This window comes from Erithacus rubecula, assembly GCF_903797595.1.
Source record: "Erithacus rubecula genome assembly, chromosome: 5".
Taxonomy (NCBI): Eukaryota; Metazoa; Chordata; class Aves; order Passeriformes; family Muscicapidae; genus Erithacus; species Erithacus rubecula.
In genome coordinates this window covers 7,266,260-7,285,883 of record NC_136687.1, presented here as the reverse complement: position 1 = coordinate 7,285,883, position 19,624 = coordinate 7,266,260, and the positions used below count along the sequence as shown (strand labels likewise).

The 19,624-nt window shown below is 37.5% G+C and overlaps 1 protein-coding gene across 5 annotated transcripts in view; it reads left to right on the top strand.

Annotated features, from left to right (window-relative positions):
- Positions 1–19,624, top strand: part of ZFYVE28 (zinc finger FYVE-type containing 28) — a 140,844-nt gene that overhangs the window by 87,506 nt on the left and 33,714 nt on the right. For all 5 annotated transcript variants that reach the window (XM_079307011.1, XM_079307010.1, XM_079307009.1 and 2 more), the window contains exons 6-8: positions 312–401; positions 2,976–3,077; positions 9,999–11,360. In XM_079307011.1, the coding sequence (XP_079163137.1) occupies positions 312–401; positions 2,976–3,077; positions 9,999–11,360 (1,554 nt within the window). The remainder of the gene's footprint in view (positions 1–311; positions 402–2,975; positions 3,078–9,998; positions 11,361–19,624) is intronic.

Genomic DNA, 19,624 nt, shown 5'->3' with positions numbered 1-19,624 from the left:
AGCTTGACATGAAGTAGTAAATAGAGAAAATTTTGTAAAACTGAATTGGGCTTTGAATGACTATAAAAGCTTTAAGTGTTTAAAGAGATTTTTTTTCTTGCATTCATGTTTTTATTATACTATTTCTTTTTAAAGCAGAGGCTTAAGCAATCAGTTATATATAGTGGTTCAGATTGTACAAAACCAGTGCAAGAGTTATATGCTATATTTGGTTTGGCTTATAACACTTTTTTTTTCCAAAATTTTCCTTAGTGAAATGCCTTCTTCAAGACTTTTGATATCTTATTCAATAATTTTATTTTTCTGCTTAGAGCCTTAAGGCTTGGATACCTCACTCAAGATATGATAGATGACTATGAACCAGCTTTAATGTTTACAATTCCAAGATTAGCCATTGTATGGTAAGTAATTTTTAACTACTCTCTGCTATGCCTCATTTAAAAGTTTATTGAAGAGTTGAAAAGCTGTGTTTAGAATTTTGATGGGCTGTCTTTCACCTGAGTTGGCTTTAACATTGTTTAAAAAAAATGAAAGAGGAGGATTGTTTTGTTCCAAAACATTACTAGTTTAATGTAGAATATCAAGACAAAAAGAAGGAAGATGGTAGGTCTCTAAATAGAGAAGGCAGGAGCAATTGGTCAGGCATCCTCCAGCAGAAATTAAAAACTGGGAATGTCAGTCTTTGTAATGTCATGTTGTTGGAAATGTTTTTTGAAAGCACATATTTTGTGACATTCAAAAATAGGATGACTTAAGGGTACAAGTCTTGAAAACTACAAATTTTCAATTAAATTTGTGTGGTTTTTCTCAATGACTCTAGGTTCAGAATGAATTATTATGGCAAACTGCATTGTAGCTGTTAAGCTGGAAGCATTAATATATGTAACTTGTGTGTAGATTTGTGCCCTGTATTGACAATTCAAAGCAACTAAATTGTAACAGTGTTTTTGCTTCATGCAGTTTTTGCAATATTGAACAAATCAGATGCATTTTTCCTAATGAGTCTTCATGGTTTACTAAGGCAGCAGCTTCTCTGGAATAAAGCCAGCATATCTTTAATATTTTACCATTGTGAATGTTTTAAAGTTAGCTAATATAAGTAGGATAATTGAGGGAAATAAAAAACCTCAAATCCTGAGTGTAATACACTTGTCCTCAGGAAATCCCTGTGGCCTGTTGTTCCTGTTAAATAGTATATTGTCTCTGTCATTCTAAAAATAATAATAGTAATAATCTGATTATTGGAAGGCAACAGGAATGTGAGAACTCAGTTTGAAGCTGCTGGAAGTGAAGGAGAAGTCACATCATGACTAACTGGAAACCCAGGACTCTCTGGCAAATAGATCATGTCTATCCCAAATTATCCAGTGATAAGAAATCACTGTCATGTGAAGTACCACAGAACAACCACCCCATCCATATACAGTGTTTTCTAGAAGCACAAGCCTTGTAGGAAATAGTAAGATGCACGTTTCAGTTCTTTCCAATGCTACAGCTATACTCAGGCTGTGATTCAGAGCTCTTTCAAATGTTACACTTATACAGAAGGCATCTCATAATATCTTTGCTGTAGTGCTCTAGCCCACTTTTTAATTTATTCCAAGAGTTAAATTCTGTGGCAATTCAAACTGCCTGAGAGCCAAAGGCACAGTGACTTGGCATCAGGTAGAAGTTTGAGGAGAGCAGCCTTGAGCTTTCACTGAGTGAAGTAGTAACATTTGCTTATGCAGAACATAAGATATGAGTCAGCAATAACTGCTTCACTTTGTGGCAGCCTGCTTGTTGAAGCTTGCAAAGCATAGAAAAAAAAAGATAAAATTATGTATCCTTGGCAACAAGATAAGTTGTCTTAAGCCACTAAAAAAAAAAGTAACTTGCAAGGGAAGCAACTTTTTCTCTCTCTCATCTCCTTTTAACTGCTTCTGTCCTCAAAATCCTAATCCTCTGGTCTTGTTTTTTTTTAATTTTTAATACTTAAGGGGAATTCATACAGCTTGTGACATCAGCTTTGCTGCTGTGTCTCAGAGAGCCTTTGGTGAAGCAACAAGTAATTTGAGTTTAAGAAAAGGGATGTGCCTTTGAAATACCATGAATAACAGAGCACTGACACTATGGACAAGAAGGGGAAAACAGCCTTGGGAAAAGAAAACTGATGTAATCTCAACTGAGGACAGGCTGCCTTTGGGAAACATAAATTGTTTTTGCAGTGGGCAGAGGAGTAAATAGTTTTAAGCAGAGTGGTGCCTGGTGGGAATCCACTCTGACACAGTATGGTGAGAGGCAGCAGATATGAAGGTGAATTTTGTTTAATCCATGGTGTACAAACAGGTTTGGGCTGTGGTGATTTGGTCAGGAGGAGCTGTTGAGATCTCTACAGTGAAGTACCTGGATCCTGAAATCTCAGGATTGTGAATTTACCTCTTTCCAGGGAAATTTGTACAAGTGCTGAGTTGATTTAGAAGCATGGTTTCTTCAAAATGTGTTTTATGTGATTAAGAATTTTTTTTTTTTTTTTACCATTTGTCAATAATAGGTTATATTTATCTTAGAGGTAGAAAACTAGGAGCTCAGGAGTCAGCTACCTTACCTGTAAATTATTTAGACTGGAAAGGAAAAGCCATCTGCAGTATCTCAAATCAGTGAACCTTCCCCAATATACTTGATAATAGGTTTCCAGTGTGGGTTTTTTTTAAATTCAGCTGCAGCAATGAAATAAATGTGTGTGTTCTTCCCTTTATGCTTCCATTACTTTCTGCCACGTTTAAGAAAGGGCAACAGAGTGGAGGGGATCTTTTTCCTATTAATTTAAATAGCATCTCATTCTAGCTGTGGGTGAATAAGACAAAAATAAGACAACAAGATGTAGTTAAATGTTCTAATGTTTATGTACAGTTGCTTTTCTGACTATTCAGTGGTTGCCCTGTGTAATAAAGTTTTCATTTCTGTGTGTGTTCATGCATGTGTTTGAATTACAGTGGCCTTGTTGTCTACTCAGAGGGACCATTAAACTTGGACCATAAACCTGAAGATATGTCTGAACTCTTTAGACCTTTTCACACTTTGCTAAGAAAAATAAGGCAAGTAATAAAAGATAGTTTTAATTGCTTCTCTTCTGAAGTGAAAATCAGAGGCCTGAAAACTCATAAATACTTTAAAAAGTGTTTTTGTTTGCTGTGTTAACCATGAACTGCATTTTTCTTTCATCAGCCTGATATACCCATGAAATAACTAAATGTAGTTTTTCATTTCATGGTATTTTTCTGAACTTTTAATCTCTATGATAGTTTCTTATTCTTTTGAGTATCGTTTGACAGCATTTCACATTTTCCTTCTGGTTAGATGATGCCTGAAATACTAAAGTTAATTTTTGGGAGATTCTGTTTCTAATTAGCATCAATGTTTCTGCTTAACTAGGCTTATTACATTTTCTCATTATGCTATGATGCAATATTCAGATAATTCTTAACCTAATAGAAGTGACTATCAGTTCTTCATATTGTAAATTTGTTTTTCACAGGATAAATCACTTTATACTTCTTTCCATTATGCTTCAGTGTTGGTTACCATTGGAGATGTGGGCTTTGGCTCAAGTATAAAGAACATGAAGTATTTTTTTCTTAGCTGAAATCTTTAGAAGATTTATCTGTTACTTTGGAGAAATAAAGCTGTATCTTTGAAGGATCTTTAGGTTCACTCTCCAGGTATTTTATATGGATGTTAAAAAATGTTCTTAATCCATCAGCCCTGTTATTTTCTTAGAATTCAAATTAATATACCAACTGCAACTTTTGTTCCTAGAAATCTCTAGAGAAAATTTGACAGGTTTGAGTTTCTTTCCCCTGTGTCCAATTTTCAGGAGTTTGTTGCCTTCCCTTGATGTCATGGTGACAGTTTAATGTCAGAATAGTTTTCACATAGTTTATCCAGATTGATCTCCTCTCATCTGTTAGAGGTGAGGCATCTCCTGAGGGAGAATGTGAGCTCTGTGAGGGGTGGTTCAGACAGGAGCTATTTCTGAAGTTAGTCTTTATAAATATCTAGACCACATCCTCATGTGTCCCTTGAAAGCTTCCTAGCACTTTTGTCTAGAAGACTTATTTTTAGGTACGTTAATGATATTCATATTGAAATCTGAGAATTAAAATTTGCAAATCAGCATGTTTGGTTTATTGGGGTTTTTTGAGTAATTATAGCAATATAAAATACTGGGTTAAGAATAGCAACGTGACCTGAGGGGCAAAACTGAAGTTAGGAGGAGCAAAATGCCTTATTGGTATTGAAGCTTGATAAGTCAATGGAGTTGACATTAAAATACCTTATTCCCAATATGTGGCTATATCCTATTTTCACCAGCATTCCACTTGATGTCTAAAGCCAAAAGGATATTCAAGAGCTAATATTCTTCTCATAATCTGTTTTTTCTTCTTTGTCCTCATATTTCATAACATGAAAATCAATGAAGTCAGTGTATTGCTCAGCCCACTTAATTTTCAGTTGCTGTGAACATAGCTCTGGGGCTGAAAACAGATTTGTAAAATGCTTGTTTGTTCAATAACTACAGTTTTTCAATGCCAATGTTAAAAAAATTATATTTCTGATTCAATTTTGGAAAAGTTCTGATATACTTTAAGACTTTTATTTATTCTGTAAAGGAAAGAGAACATTAAAAATATGACTTCAGTTGTCTAGGAGACAAAGTTGGCAAAGTCTTCTTAGTGAGATAACATCCATCAGAGCAAAAATTCAAGCAAGAAGTAATATGAATTTCCATGTCTGGCAGTCTCTGAATTGAAGAAACTCAAATACTGGCAAGAACTGATCACAAAAAGATCCTTTAGTAATACTCTTGAATGAAAAGTGCATTGAATGAAAATAACGATGAGATACAACTAAGTGTGCTGTTCATGTAGGGTAATTTAATTACTTTTAAAAGTACCTAAGGTGTGTGGGTTTTTTTTTTTTCTTACCAGGTTGTGTTTTTTTTTAACTCATCAGGCTGTACTCTGTGAGAAGGTTTGTAGAAACCTATGAAGAAAATGGGATGATACTTGGTAACAACATTTATGCTCCCCCACAGAGGAAGAGTGTTTTTTTCCTGGAGTGTTTCTCCAGTCTGCAGCACCAGTAGTTAAGGCATGAAAATAGATTGAGAAGTCTTCTGTTAAGAATGACTGCATTCTGTATTCTGGTTGTGTGTCTGTTGTAAGAATATAGAACATCTTACTGCAGAATGTGATCACATCCCAGTGAATTCCTCTGTAAAATTCTGTAACTTTTTAGCCAACTAAGTATTTTAGCTCATGAAATAACATCATGTACAGAGATGACTGTTTTGTAGGATTACTGGTAATTAATTTTTAAACTGTATTATCCTAAAATATCCATAAGGAAAAGATAAGTACTGTGTTTAATTATGTTGATCTGCATAATTAAATCAGAACTAGCAGAGAAGATAAGTATCAATTAGGTATGAAAAATTTTGGTGTCCTACTGGTGGCTGACAGCTTTGAAAACAATAGAGATTGTTGAGACTGAGAAAAAGCAGTAAGAGTTCTTGCTGAGTTTTTGGAAAGGTTGAGCAGCAAATTATGGCTTTGAATCTTTTAATTAATATCTAAGCCAGGTGCTTGTGTTGACTTCTATTTTGTGTGTAAAACATTAGCATTGGTATTTTATACATCTATCAATGCATAATTGCATACTAGTGCTATCTCTGTGCCTTTGAAAATAAGGCATTTGAAACATTTCTGCCAAACTACTGCAGTCTGCTTAGGAAATACACAGAGCACATCATCTGCTCTATGCACAGATGAGTAACTAAGGTGCCTGTGACACAGAATGTTCATGTGATAAAACACTACCTATACTATATATACATTTGAGGCTGCTGTACAGAGATTTTCAAAAGTCAGCAAGCTTGGGGTTTTGCTGTACTCCTTAATCCTGCCTTATTTCAGAGCTCTTTGCTTTCCTGCTGATTGTCTCTGGACCATTACAAGTGATGGCAGAGTCCCTATGGATTTTGGTGATGCAGAATCAAGTAGATTGCACATCAAGTGGTGCAGAATCAGAGGATCATACCATTTTAAGTACCCTGAAACCTTTCTCTATCATTGATTAGAAATTAAATGCAGTATACATACTCTGTGTGTTAAAGAATTGGGTGGGGCAGCATGAAATTGGTTTCTTTTAAATTAAGTGTGCACAGTGGTTGGGCAAAAACTGATCAGTTTTTCCGTGGTGGCTGCCTTCAAAACTTGGAGTTGGTTGAAAGCTTTGGCAGTAAGGGAGTGCCAGTGCTGTTTGTTCCTTATCTCAGGTTGGTTTCTCAGTGTGGGTGTGTCAGGCAGACCCCTGGGCTTGGCTGGCAGTGGGAGGATGCACAGGGGCCCCGGTACCTGCACTCTTGTACCTGCCCCTGTGGTGGCAGCTGGTTATGCTCCCCTCAGAGCACAGGCTGCCAGTAACAATGAAGATGTTCTCTGATAACAAGGCAGTTTAAAATTCTAGTCAGAATAGAAGCAGTGTTAATGGAGGAGGCTTGAGGAATGTGCAGGATTAGTGGGTTTGTGGCCCCATCTGTTGTTAAGATGAACTTATCTTTAAAGGCATCTGGCCTCATGTCTTTGAAGAACTTATTTTTGTACCCTGGATATTGGCAGTAGAATAAAATATGTTCATTTTTTTTGCCATAGGCAGAGCAGATCTCTACTATTTTTTCTAACAGGCAGAGCACAGCTGAAGGACTTGCTTGGTTTTTCTGCCAGTAGCTGTAACCACTGAAAGAACAATGTTCTTCATACTTTGAAAGCTAGTTTGCCTTCCTATGATACAATGCCAAAGAGAGTAAAAGCAGGTGAAACCTCAACATGCAGTTTTTAAAATTCAGTGTTTTTTGAAGCCCCTCTGGAAAGAAAGCACGCTGCTGCTCATCAGGATGGATTGCAGAAGCTGACTGTACCTGTGGCTTCTGAATAATGTAAGCAGAGGGGAAAATCCTTTTTGTCCATATGAGCACAATAAGTTAAAGGTTCTTCAGCAGAAAGGAAGTGAACCTCTGAAGTAGTTACAGTCTCATTAAACTTTATAGTTTACTGATGACACCTGATGTTTAGGTTTTTTAGTAATGAAATGTCACATTTCTTTCCATATAGTGGTTAACATTTCTTTTCAATATCTTCATAATCATTTTACAACATGGCAGATTGGCAGTGACTCCTGTATAATCTAATGTACAGTATATCTAAAAGATAACTGTTGATCAAACATTTATCATCTTTAAAAATGGCTGGTGTCATTGAATCTAGGGAATTTTTAACCAGAGAAGGGGAGGTAATTACCTGAACCTCTTTTAGAATAAGCTGTGTTTGTTAATAGCAAAATTTCCAGTGTTTGGATTAGGAAAATGAGCATATTCCCTTTGAATTTCAAGCAGGATTATTTCTCTACTGAAATTACAGGACTGGTAGACTACCATGTGTAATTCAACTGGTAATTTTTATTCTTCCAAGCCTACATGGATCTGACTCATCTAAAAAGACATGAGGACTGTCAGCTGATTCCACTGGTGGTGGTGGTGGTTGTTTTTGTTAATACTATTTTTTTAAATCAGGCTTTATTTACTATCCTCAAAACTGCATACAGTTGCTCTTAATTTTTGATGTGTTGTTACTGTCAGAAATAGAGTTAATTGCTCAAGTCCATGGAGCTAAACAGTGTAAATATGTTTCCAGCATAGCATTTACAGTGAGTGTGTGAAACCTGTATTGGATAGGTCTGAACAGCCAGGCTCTCTGAGCCTTTGGAAAAGGAAGCAGAGTAGCTCTGGCCACCCAGACACTTGATAATCCTGGGTGCAGCCATGGGGTGTTCTGGAGGCTGAATAAAACCCCAGAATAGATGCTCAAAGTCCAAAGATTCAATCTTAGCTTTTCCCTGGGCCCAGTGTATCATTCTCAATTATGCTGATGGGCTTGGATGGAAAGCAAATTCCTTTGAATGTTGCTGGTGTACTCTCTGTAGAATTTGCTCCTTCTTTTCTTGTTTGGAGAAGTGTGTGTGACTGTGGTGTATGGAGAAGCATAGCTGATGTTCAAGCAGTTTTCTGTTGGTCAGTTCATGGCACACAGTTTTTAATCCATGCAAGAAAAGCTCACTATTGATTGCTGAACACACAGATGCTGTCTTGGTTCAGAAATTCCTGGCTGCTGGCAGCCCGTAGTATGCACTCACAGGGATCACTGTGTCTGTCCTGTGCTTTTGCTCTTCCTTGGGATTCATCAGGATTCTCTACTTGGTGGACCCTCGTCCAACCCAGAAGTTTCCTAGATCTTTAAAATCATTGTGCATGTGAAGGACAAGCTTAAACCCTTCACTGTTAGTGTTTGTGTGCTTACTCTTGTTTGTTTTTTTTAAATGAAAGCCCCAACTGCTTTTAAAATCTCATGTTACTTTGTTTAAGCTTATGCAATTATACATCAGTGTTCTGGTAAACACTAACAAAATGGAAATTCATAATACAAAGCCTCATGGCAGCAATCATGTTACTCTGTTTTTATTCATCCTATTGGTAAAGTTATTTCAAAAATAAATTGTGATAATGCTGCTGTTTTTATGTTGACCTTAAATTCAGAACTAAATTTACATGCTGCTGTATCTGTGGATTTGTTTTTATAGGTTATCAAGCACTTCATAACACTTTGTTTTCAGGTGCCAGTAGTCCTAAACTGCAGTACTGAGGACACTTGGTAACACTGGAGATGCTGCATGTCTATAAAAGCACAGTTTACTAAATTGCTCAGTGTTTGCTTCTAGACCTGCCTTGTTCTTAACATCAAGCAGAAGCTTTACTCCTTAATGACCCAGTGTTGTGGCTTAACCTCAGCTGACAACTCTGCCCACGCAGCCAACTTGCACCTCTCCAGTGGTTTGGGGAGAGAAGCAGAAGAGTAAAAGAGAGGAAATTCATGGGTTGACATAAAGACAGTTTAATGGATGAAGCAAAAGTTCCAAAGAAGCAAAGCAGAACAAGGAATAAACTCACCACTTCCCCATGCAGGTGCTCAGCCATCCCCAGGACAGCCAGGCTCCATCCCACTAACAGTGACTTTGGAGTGGTGGCATTGGTCTTCCCAACTCCCCCCTTCCTCCTTCCCCCAGCTTTATATACTGAGCATGATGCCACATCCATGGTGTGGAATATCCTTGGTCATTTGGGGTCAGATCTGTCCCCTCCAGCTCCTTGTGCCCCCCCAGCCTCCTCCCTGCTGGGGTGGGTGAGGAGCAGAAAAGGCCTTGGCTGTGTGTGAGTCCTGCTCAGAATAACAAAACACCCCTGGGTTATCAGCTCTGCTTCCAGCACAAATCCAAAACACAGCCCCATAGTAGCCACTGTGAAGAAAATGAAATTTATGCCAGTCAAAGTCAGAAGACAGAGTTCAGTGTTTGAGGCAGGAGAGAGTCAACTTCCCATTTCAGTGATCTGGCTTCCAGATACCAGTGTTGCATAAGCTATATTATTATTTTATTGACTGCTTTTATCTGGAAGTATAATGTTGTGAAACTTCTGCAGTACTCTTTTGCAGAATCATTTTCTCAATCAGTTTGAAGGATGGAAAATTAGTTTGCTAATCAAAGTCAAATCTGTGAATTAAAAAAGTAAAATGATAAAATAAATCTAATTGTGGGTGACATTTTCATTCTAAGTGATGGGGAGGGGAAAAGTTTCATTTTTGTGTGTGTTTTAGGTTTTTTTGAGGCTTCACTGCAAGCATGTATATAATTTTATGCCCTCTATTTGCATGAGTAATCTCCAATTCAGGCATCAGTAATCACATGCTCTGGATATGAATGCCAAATGCACCTTGAATTACACAGTCAGAAGTATTCTGTGCCCTCAAGTTCTGGGTTTCTGCACTAACAGTAAAAGCTTTTTAAAAATCTGTAACATCAATGCCTCATGATTATAGATGACAAGTGATGTATTTCTTCATTTTCAGGGATCTCCTTCAGACACTGACTGAGGATGAACTGCACACACTGGAACGTAACCTGTGCATCTCTCAAGATGTAGATTTTCCTGTCAGAGCAGACCCTGAAGTACCCTCTGTCATTGCACCAGGCATAACTGCAACTTTGCCTCCTAAGGAACTTTCAGCAAAAGCTGAGAACACAGAGGCTGAGCTGGCTTGTTCCATGCAGTATGATGAGCAGGAGCTGGAGCAGCTGAACAGGATGGTACACAGAGTCGGCGATGAAATGTCTTCTCTGCTTTCCCCTCCAAGCATCTGTCAGTCTCCAGCTCACAGACCTAGCCTAAGAAATAGTTCTAGCACAGAAGCTTCACCAACAAGACACCATCTTGACAACTTAACTGATGAAGAGGACAGAGTGTTTTTTATGGATGACCTAGATGGAGCAGGAGAAGCTCTGGCTGGGTTGGATTCAGTAAGTGATACCTTTGCTTGGGTGAATAACCCTCGCCACGATTCAAAACAGAACCTGCAATACAGAGATGCTTTGCTTTATGAGAATGGCCATCAGACTGAGGAAACTTTGCTTTTAAAAGATGCCGAGAGTGACTTAAGCAATAATAACAATGTTGAAGATGGAAAACAGATGTCTGGCATTTCAGTTCCAAATTCCTGCAGCTGTCTGGAAGGTGCAGACTCACAGTTATACCTCAATGGCTGGGACGCGTACGCCGATGACGCAGAGACGGCGGAAGTGATAGCGCACAGGACGGGGGGAATGAAAATATCTGCTACTGTAATATTCAATCCTAAATCTCCTTCTAGCTCAGAGTCCCCAGTAACAACCCCAGAAGCAGCTATTAGTTGTGTTCCTGGATCTGCTAATCCATTAGCAAATGAGGAGGAGGATGAATCCCATAAACTCAGTATAGCTGCCACAAACTGTCTAATTAATTCCTGTGTGTGTTGTGGCAGCTGTGAAGACAGCAGGGAGGACGGTGTTGAAGGTTTAAAGACTAAACATTCTGCAGGAGGTGTTGTAAATGCTTCATACACATTAGTAAAGTCTAAGGAAATGGACCATGTAGATAACTTGGACAATTCAGTCCCTGAGCAGGAAACATCAAAACCTGAAACTTCTGCTTTGTTAGCAGAAAGAGACTTTGGCAGTGAAGAGCAAAAACTGCCAATCTCCTCTAAGTGCCTGGCACATTCCTCAGGTTCACAGGTAGGAGCAGAAAGTGACTCCCAAGGAGAAGCAGAAAGCATCTCAAATCAGCAGAAGAAGTGGGAGAAGAGAAAACAACTGTGTGATAAAAAAATGGACAATGAAGATGCTAGTAGTGAAAGGACAGCAAAGGAAGATGTAAAGTCAAGATCTAGTTCAAGGTAAGAGCAACTTGATATCTTGGTAGTAATTTGCATGTACATAAATTCGTGTATCCTTGTACTGCAGTGATTGGTGTATCCTTAATATTGATTTTAAGGACAATAGAGTGCTGCAGGATTGAGGAATTTATCCATATATATTTTTAAATGCAGATAGCTTTTTATTGGACGTCAGCTTTTCTGCAAAAGATTTGGAGATCATCTGAATTTTAATCATCCAGTGTCTCTGTATCATTGAAATCAATGTTACATGACCTGCTTAATGTATCCAAGAGGGCATTGCTGCTAAACTGTACCTGGCTCATTACTTCCATTGTACTCTGCTGTTTTATAGGAGAAGTATGTCTGGCAGATACTAAAAAGTTAACTTTTGCATCAGTGCATGGGAATATGTTTTCTAAACACATTTTACCTTGGTTTCATTTGAGAGAAAGGAGTTGATATAACCATGTTTCCTGTGGGCACAAGTGTGTCTGTGAATGTGTGTGCTGAAGGAGCCTAACAAAGTGCAGAAGTGGCTTTCAAGCCCTGTTGGGCCATTTCAGCCAAAGCTGATAGAAGAGTAGAGGTCGTGAATTAAGGTTCTGCATATTTAATGACAACCAGGAATTTGATAATGGGGAGATACCATCATAACACTTGCAAGAAAGAAAATACCACAGTTCAGCTCAACTATGATTAGACACTGGGGATCTTACACAGATCAGTAGAGAACCTGACTTGGTTTTGGTTTACTGTTTAGAGGATAACCTGTTTAGTAGTGAGTCCTCAGTTTCCCTGAAGTATTAATATCATGAAGCAGAGGGAAGACATTGGAGATCAGTTACCTTTGTTTTCTGTGTTTTTGTGACAGCTGGCTTTCTTTGTGTGTGTGATGCAGCAGCTCTCATTTTGTTATGTTCATAGAGCTTGGAATAACACAGTGGAGGTAGCTTGAACCACAAAGATTAACCACAATATAAAAGCTACAGAAATAAGGGTACCAATTGAATTATTAAATATTTTACTGGTAGTGGAAATAACATCATGAGTTCTTTAGTCTGGATCTAATTGCTTTTGCAGGCTAAATGCAACTTAGCATGCACAAAGCTCGATTTATCTTTCTCTTTCTCTGGAGGTTTGCTATCTTAGGCTTGCAAGTATGATCATATTCCAAGCCTTACAACAGGGTTTCTAAGTGGACTTCATTTTAAGATGCAATCCACAAATCCCTTTGACATTCCGTGATTTTGCAACACTTCAAGTGGAATACTACGTAAAAGTAATCAGTGTTTAATCAGTTTCCTCATAAATTATACAAAATTCAGGCTATTTGTTTACCAGTTTTTGCCTTGGGTAGGATATTAAATGAATTTTTGAGAACAGGTCTGAAAAATATAATAAAATTATATATATCTGTAAGCTACTATTTTAGCTTCCCATGTTTTGTGAATGTATTAACTTCTCCACTGACTTGTCCAGCCTCTGTTAATAATGTTTAAAACTTTTACCTGAGAATTGTCCTTTTACAGAGAGTTCTGTAAGTCTGTCTTCCCATTTGCTTTTGTTTGCTCCTGACTCCTGTCTGGCCTCTCCTGCCTGTTGTGGTTTTGTAGACCTAAGTCACATTTTGTCAGTGTGGTTACTTTTTCAGATTGGAAAAGTCTGAACCTTCTTGATCAGAAGTGGTCCACAAATTGTCCATACCTTATCTCTTGCCCTAAACAATTTTCAATTACACAGTTTCCTCTTAGCAGTAAGTGAATCAGAACTGCATTTGCTCAAGATATGAGCAAACTGTGGATATGCACAGTGGCATAATTGTTTGAGTTGTTTTTCAATTATTCTCAGTATTTGACTTAGTAAAAATTCTAAGTGGTATGCTGAGGTTCTTTTTGAAGTTGTCTGCTAAAGCCTCAAGATGTTGCTTATGATCTGAGGCTGTTGTTCTGTATGTGATGCTAAAATTGTTCTCGGTGAGTTTGCCTCTTAACTCTTGCCATTTTATTACCTGTTATTCAGACTTTAAGATCCTGGGAAGCTGTGCAGTCTGTTCTGGTTATTACCCTGAATAATTTTGCATTGGTAGTAACCTGTCAGAGCTCAGTGCTCTCCCTGTTTTTGCAGGTCATACACAAAAACAAAGCTCCCAGGGTGCTGAAGAACCTCAGCCATGACATCCCACCCTTCTGAGAAGTGATGGTTAAACAGCTTCTCCCAGTTTGTGATTAAGAATTATCTATCCTTTTTTGGGCCTCTCCCTCTTAATGCTATAGCTTCTTAGTTTCTTTAAAAGCCTATTGTGAGGTATTTTGACAGAACCTGTTTGGAAATCCAGAGGCTTGACAGATGGATCACCATTCTTCACAAGCTGCTTGACCCCTTCACAGAGCTCCCAAGAGATTCCCTCTGCAGAAGTCACCTTACTTCTTCCCAGACAGATCTTCATGTTGTTGTCTACTTATTTTAGCTTTGGATACATTTTAAGTTGCTTGGTATGATTATCAGGCTCACAGAGCTAGAGCTGTTTGAATCCCTGTGGAATCCTTTTTATTTTTAGGGATGGCCATCTTTAAATTCCAGGCATCAAGGAAGTTTTGAAAGAGAGCTTAATAATTCATCTTATTCATTCTTGAGTTCTAAAACTCTTGGGTGAATATTTTTTAATATTTTGAATATTTTATTAACAAGTTAGTGGGATTTGTCTGTTTTCACCATAACCTCTTATAAATATACTTTGTTTATTACTCCTAATTAGCTGTATTCATTTTTGAGACTAGTACATCTGTTATTAATTGCCAAGTATTTTGCCTTTGCAGCAGTAGGGATGGAGGTATTTTGTTACTAAGTTTTTGCTGCTTTAATTGGAAGCATTCTAATACCAATTCCTTAGGTCTATTCAGTGAAAGATGGAGGTGCTGGGGTTCTGCTGAGAACAAGGTTAAAAATATGGATAGATCCTATTTTTTCCCTATATGTATGTATATAAGATTCAGGCCTTGCCTCTGAATCACTAGTCATGTTATCAGCAAAAGAGATAATTCAGTTACAAAACAGAACTTTGTGGACCTTTCCTTACTCATGCTGCCTGGGCAATGACTAATTACTGCTTTTTGATGGTATTTTTAAATTGGAAGATCACATTAGACTTCTGTGACTGCTCTCTATTCCATGCTTGTGAATGCCAGCTTAACCATAGGGGGAATGTTGGGGACAGTAGATTATTTTCAGAATGATGGACCTATTAGCTAGAACAATAAGCAATCTCATGCACATGGAATAGCTGCAGGATAGACTCATTCATCAAGTTGATAAATATATTTGCTTTCTAGTTACTGTAAGTCACCCAATAGAAGAAAATTCTCTCCCTTTTCTGAATAAAGCAGCTCTTGAATGTGTATTTTGTGACACAAACTGTTTGTTTTAGAACATCAGTCATCTTACTGCACAGGATGACATTATAGGTATAATCTCAGTGATCCAGATGGGTTTTCCATAATAATCCTTGTATCTGAAATAGCTGCTATTTCAGGCTTCTCTGTCTAGCCTCAAAACTCAGTGGAGTTTAAATTACAGATGAAACACTCTTCTACTAAAAATTCCATAAAATCATAGAATGGTTTGGGTTGGAAGGGACTTTGGAGGGTCACCTCCCACTAGACCAGGTTGCTCAAAGCCCCATCCAGACTCTGCTTGAGCACTTTCAGGAATGGGACCTTCACAGACTCTCTGGGCAACCTGTGCCAGGACCTCACCACCCTCACAGTAAAGAATTTCTATCTAATCTAAGCCTCCCTCCTTCAGTCTGAAGCCATCCTTCCTCATCCTGTCACTACCTGCTCTTGTAAAAAGCCTCTCTCCATCCTTCTTGTGGGCTCTTTTCTGGGACTGGAAGACCACAATCAGGTCACCCTGAAGTTTTCTCTGAAACAATTCTTTAGAGAATTGCAGCTAAATGAAATCCCATAGCCCTTCCCTTCATGGAGTCACACAGACCATCACTTGGTACTGACAGGTCTCTGCTACTTGACTTTTTTAAGTCATGGCTGATGATATGTCTTCCTTTGTTATTTGCTTGTATGTCCAAGATATAAAACACCAACAGCATGAGAGTCTTGGGCAGCAGTGCTAGTGAGATGCAAATATGAGAAAAGCACAAGCAAAGATGCAGGATCTGATTTGCTGAAGGGACAAGGTGATGAATAAAGGCTGTCATGTAGCAAAACAAACTGTTAAAGGGGGAAAGCCTTGTAAGAATAGGAGAGAAGATGATAAAACTACAAAAAAAACCCATTTGGGGTAAAAAAGGATGTAAGTTGACCCAAAACCAAGCTTTAAATCTGTATCTAGTATTCCTTGTCTTTCAGCTGCGAGTGAACTATACAGATTTTTTTTTTAAACATAAAATTCTACCTCTCTTTCACAGAAGAAAGGAAACTACAAAGAGGGAAGATAATTTTTTTGTGTTTTGTAAATATTTGTCTTTCTGTTCTTTCCAGAGCTGAGGAGTCCATGTAAACCTGCTAATTTTTATAAAGTTTGTTGTAACTTGTTTGATATTGTCATACAATGCTGGTGTTTTCATGTTTTAGTCTTAAATACCTGCTTTGTTTCATGTTTATTTATCTACATACTGACCTCACAACAGTTCTGGTATTAAAAAGGAATTATTAAGTGTAGTTTCTTGTGTTTCCACTGCACATCTATTTAAAATGTCTAGGTTAAGTTTCACAATTTTTTTTTTGTTTTGTTTTCCTTGATCTGTTTGAATGTATTCTTGATGAAGCCTTTTGCAGTGCACTGACAGTTGGCAAAAGGAGCTGCAGTTGGTAGTGAGGAGAATTTCTTACCTCCACACTTCCTGCAAGCTCTGCCTGTGTCCATCAGCTGTTGGATGCTGGCACTGTTTCATTTACTTGTGGGGGCTAAAATATAGAATATTTTGCTATATGTTTGCAATGTAAGGAGAAAGAATGAGGCATCCTTGCAAAAGCATGTTTTGCTATTTGTTCATCTATATTACAAGTCTAGAATGAGGAATAATTTATTCTTTAGCTTGGTATTCAAGTTGTCTCTTTTCTTAGTCTTGCAATTCTTTAATCCTAAATTGTTTATATTGTACAATATTTATATATTACAGTAGTCTATATGGAAATATATTAAAATTTTATTTCCTCAGCATATTAGAATAACTAAAAAAAAATGAACACCTGTTTCAGACAGTTGGTTTCTAATTTTGATTTTTTTGGCCTGTACTTTATTTTGTTCACTCCTTAGCAACATGTGATGTGTGCATATTTTCAGTACAGCAACTTTAAGATAAGTCATTCCACCTTTATAAATGCATGGAAAAGAGCCATTCAACCATTTGTATTTTGAGGATGGCTAACATTTGCTAAAATAAACAAAGCCAAATTCACACAAAGTACCTTTCTAGCTTGTCTGAGTTTCTAGCTCTTCTACTAGTATTCCTTTATAAAAACTAGATTAATTGATATTGAAATGCAAATTAACTTGATTAAAGGTCTTAAATTCATGCTTTTCTATAGTATTCCCATCACAGTAAGATTTAAGAAAATTGGGTATATATTTGCATGAAAATGTTGCTTTTTCCATAAAAAATTAATGGACAGCTGTGCGAGTTAATATGAACAAAAATATGTCTGTTTATTGTCTTGTACTGATTAGTCTTTTAACTATCTGTTCAGGAGAAAGAAAAATTCTTAGCAGCAAAAAGCAAATAGTACTTGATTGAGAATCAAACATCAGCCTTTCAACTGTAAAACTTCCCTTAAGCAATCCTTTATCTGGCTGTTGATTGAAGTTCTTTGTTCCCTTTCTACTATTCTGTTTATTGCCTTTGTGCAACTAGCCAAATTCAGATTCAGTCAGTATAAATTAGTTTTTTCAGTCCCTCCTCCCCTTCTTTTTAACAGTGCAAGTCTCAAATTTGAAATGGCAGCATTTTACCTCTCCTGTTGAAAGCTGATGGTGGGCAGTATCCTATAACACAGCTGCTGTTACAAAGCTTCAGTGTCACTGTTTCATACCAGCTTCCCTTTCACTAGGTCCAAATATCAGTTAAAGCAACAGTGAACCATATTAGCTGTCAATGTAGGGATTTCTGAAATAACAGGTTTAAAAGTTTTAAAAGATAATTTTTGAGTGGATTTGGTGTGACACATGAGGCTTTAGAGTCTGCCCTCATATAGTGAGCCAAACAATACTTGTGCCAAGTAACTATTGTAATATGGAAAGTAATTGTATTAAATTAGTAGCATTCATGAGGAAACCATCTCCTGAAATAGTTTTAATTAAATGTAAGAGGCTAGAAACACATTCCAGTAGAAAAAAGCATGGATGAAATAAAGGTGGCTTTCAGTTTGTTTCTTCTTTTTTAGAATAGTTACAAAAGGTGGCCAGCAGCTTTCAGTAAATGCTTCATTGGTTCAGTCTGTCAGTATTCCATGAAAAGAGGCAGCCTTATTACCCCATGTCACTTTGCTCCATGTCCTCAAATCTTTATTCTGTAATTTTATCAGAAGTGCTGAAGAATTATGTTTTGATGAGCTGGTGCTAGAATGTAATTTTTAAAACAGCACTGTAGGTGTTCAAGACCTACAAATGAAAGTTTTGCCACCTTCCCCAGTTTAAGTAGTTCTATGAATCCCAATCCAAAACAACATTATTGCAAATGAGCATGACATGGTGAAGCTCAGGTCACCTGTGGGCTGATGTGGAAGGAAGAGTTCACAGCTCTCAGCTGCAGGATGTGGCTTTATGCACAAATTTTCTCTTCTAATTGTGCTAATGAATGTGTGTGCTGAGCCATCATCAGCTGATAATGTCAGTCTTGAGATGGGAAAAACAGGTCGACTCACCAGCACCTTAGAAAAGTGGAGATGAACTTCAGGCAGACATTAATCAGAAGAAAACTCTACAGTAATCCTGAGACTGTGTGTATCAAGAGAGAAAGCAGTGGGTATATTGCAGTCTTTATTTGTTGGTTTAGGGTTTTTGTTTTGTTTTGATGTTTTTTTTAGAAAGCTAGTTAGAATAATACTTAGAAAATATAAAACAGAGTTATTATTGGATTCCCATTTCTTGGTGCTAAATAAACACAGAACTTCTTACGTGAAGAGTCACAGCCTGAATATGAATCAGTAATAAACACTGTATATCATAAACAGTTTCTAGTACAATAATTCAGTCTATATGGATACACAGGAGTGACAAAAATGTTTGCATTGTAATTGCCTAAACTACACATAGATTTTTACAACAAATAAATGTCTGTGGGTGTGGTTTGTGTCAAGTGTGTTCAAGCAGTTTGTATTGCCAAATGATGACTAGATGGATGGGTACCTAATCCTGAAGCCAGCAGATTGTTCAGCATGGTCAGCTTTGTGCCCCAAGAGAAAAATGGAGGAGTGGAAAATGAAAGCATTTATAAAGCAGTTTAGAATGGCCAACAGTCGAAGACAAGGCTTAAAAACCAATGAGATGGTGGAACTGGTGAGGAGGAGTTGTGCTGATAGGTCCTGGTATGAAGTGATAAAAGATTGAAAGGAGAGGCAAAGAAGTACAGAGAAGAGATGAGGTGAGGTTTATTGTCTGTTCAGAAGACATCTGTGAAGGTGAAAGTAAAGATAGCATTGAGATGGTTGATAATGCCAGCTGGATTTGGGCCATTATGTTCATTATGCTCACTGGGTTTGCTTACCATGAAGGTCTTTATTGGTTTGCCTTCTTTCTCAAGCTGTCCATTCCACATAGTTAGCTGGTAATAGAAAGTGATTGCATGTCTTGGGACAGTATGTGCATTAAATAATATCTGCTCTTAGCAGAGAGGTCGTAGTTGGTTTGGTTTATATTTTAGCCTAGAGCATTTAACTCCCCAAAAACTTTCTGTGAACTTTTGAGTTCTTACAAAAAAATGTAAACCTTTGGGCTCTGTGTAAGAGCTTAAAACCTTAAATTCTTTAAAACAAAAGAAAGTAAAAAAGCTTTAGAACCTAAGAAAACTGATTTTAAGTGCTTAAATATTGGTAACTGAGATATTTTGATTGGACTGTAAATATATCAGGCAGGGCTTCACAGAAGGCATTGAAGGACAGCAAACCTGACATCTTTCAGAAAAATTATCACTACCCAAATCAGCTGGCAGGATTGTTACACAGGAAAAATCTGGAAATGGTGGGGAGGTGAGAGCATAAAAGAAGATGCTGAGTTTGCTGCTTGTTCTTGTTTCCTGGTTCAAAGATTAGTTTATTCTGAAGTGATGT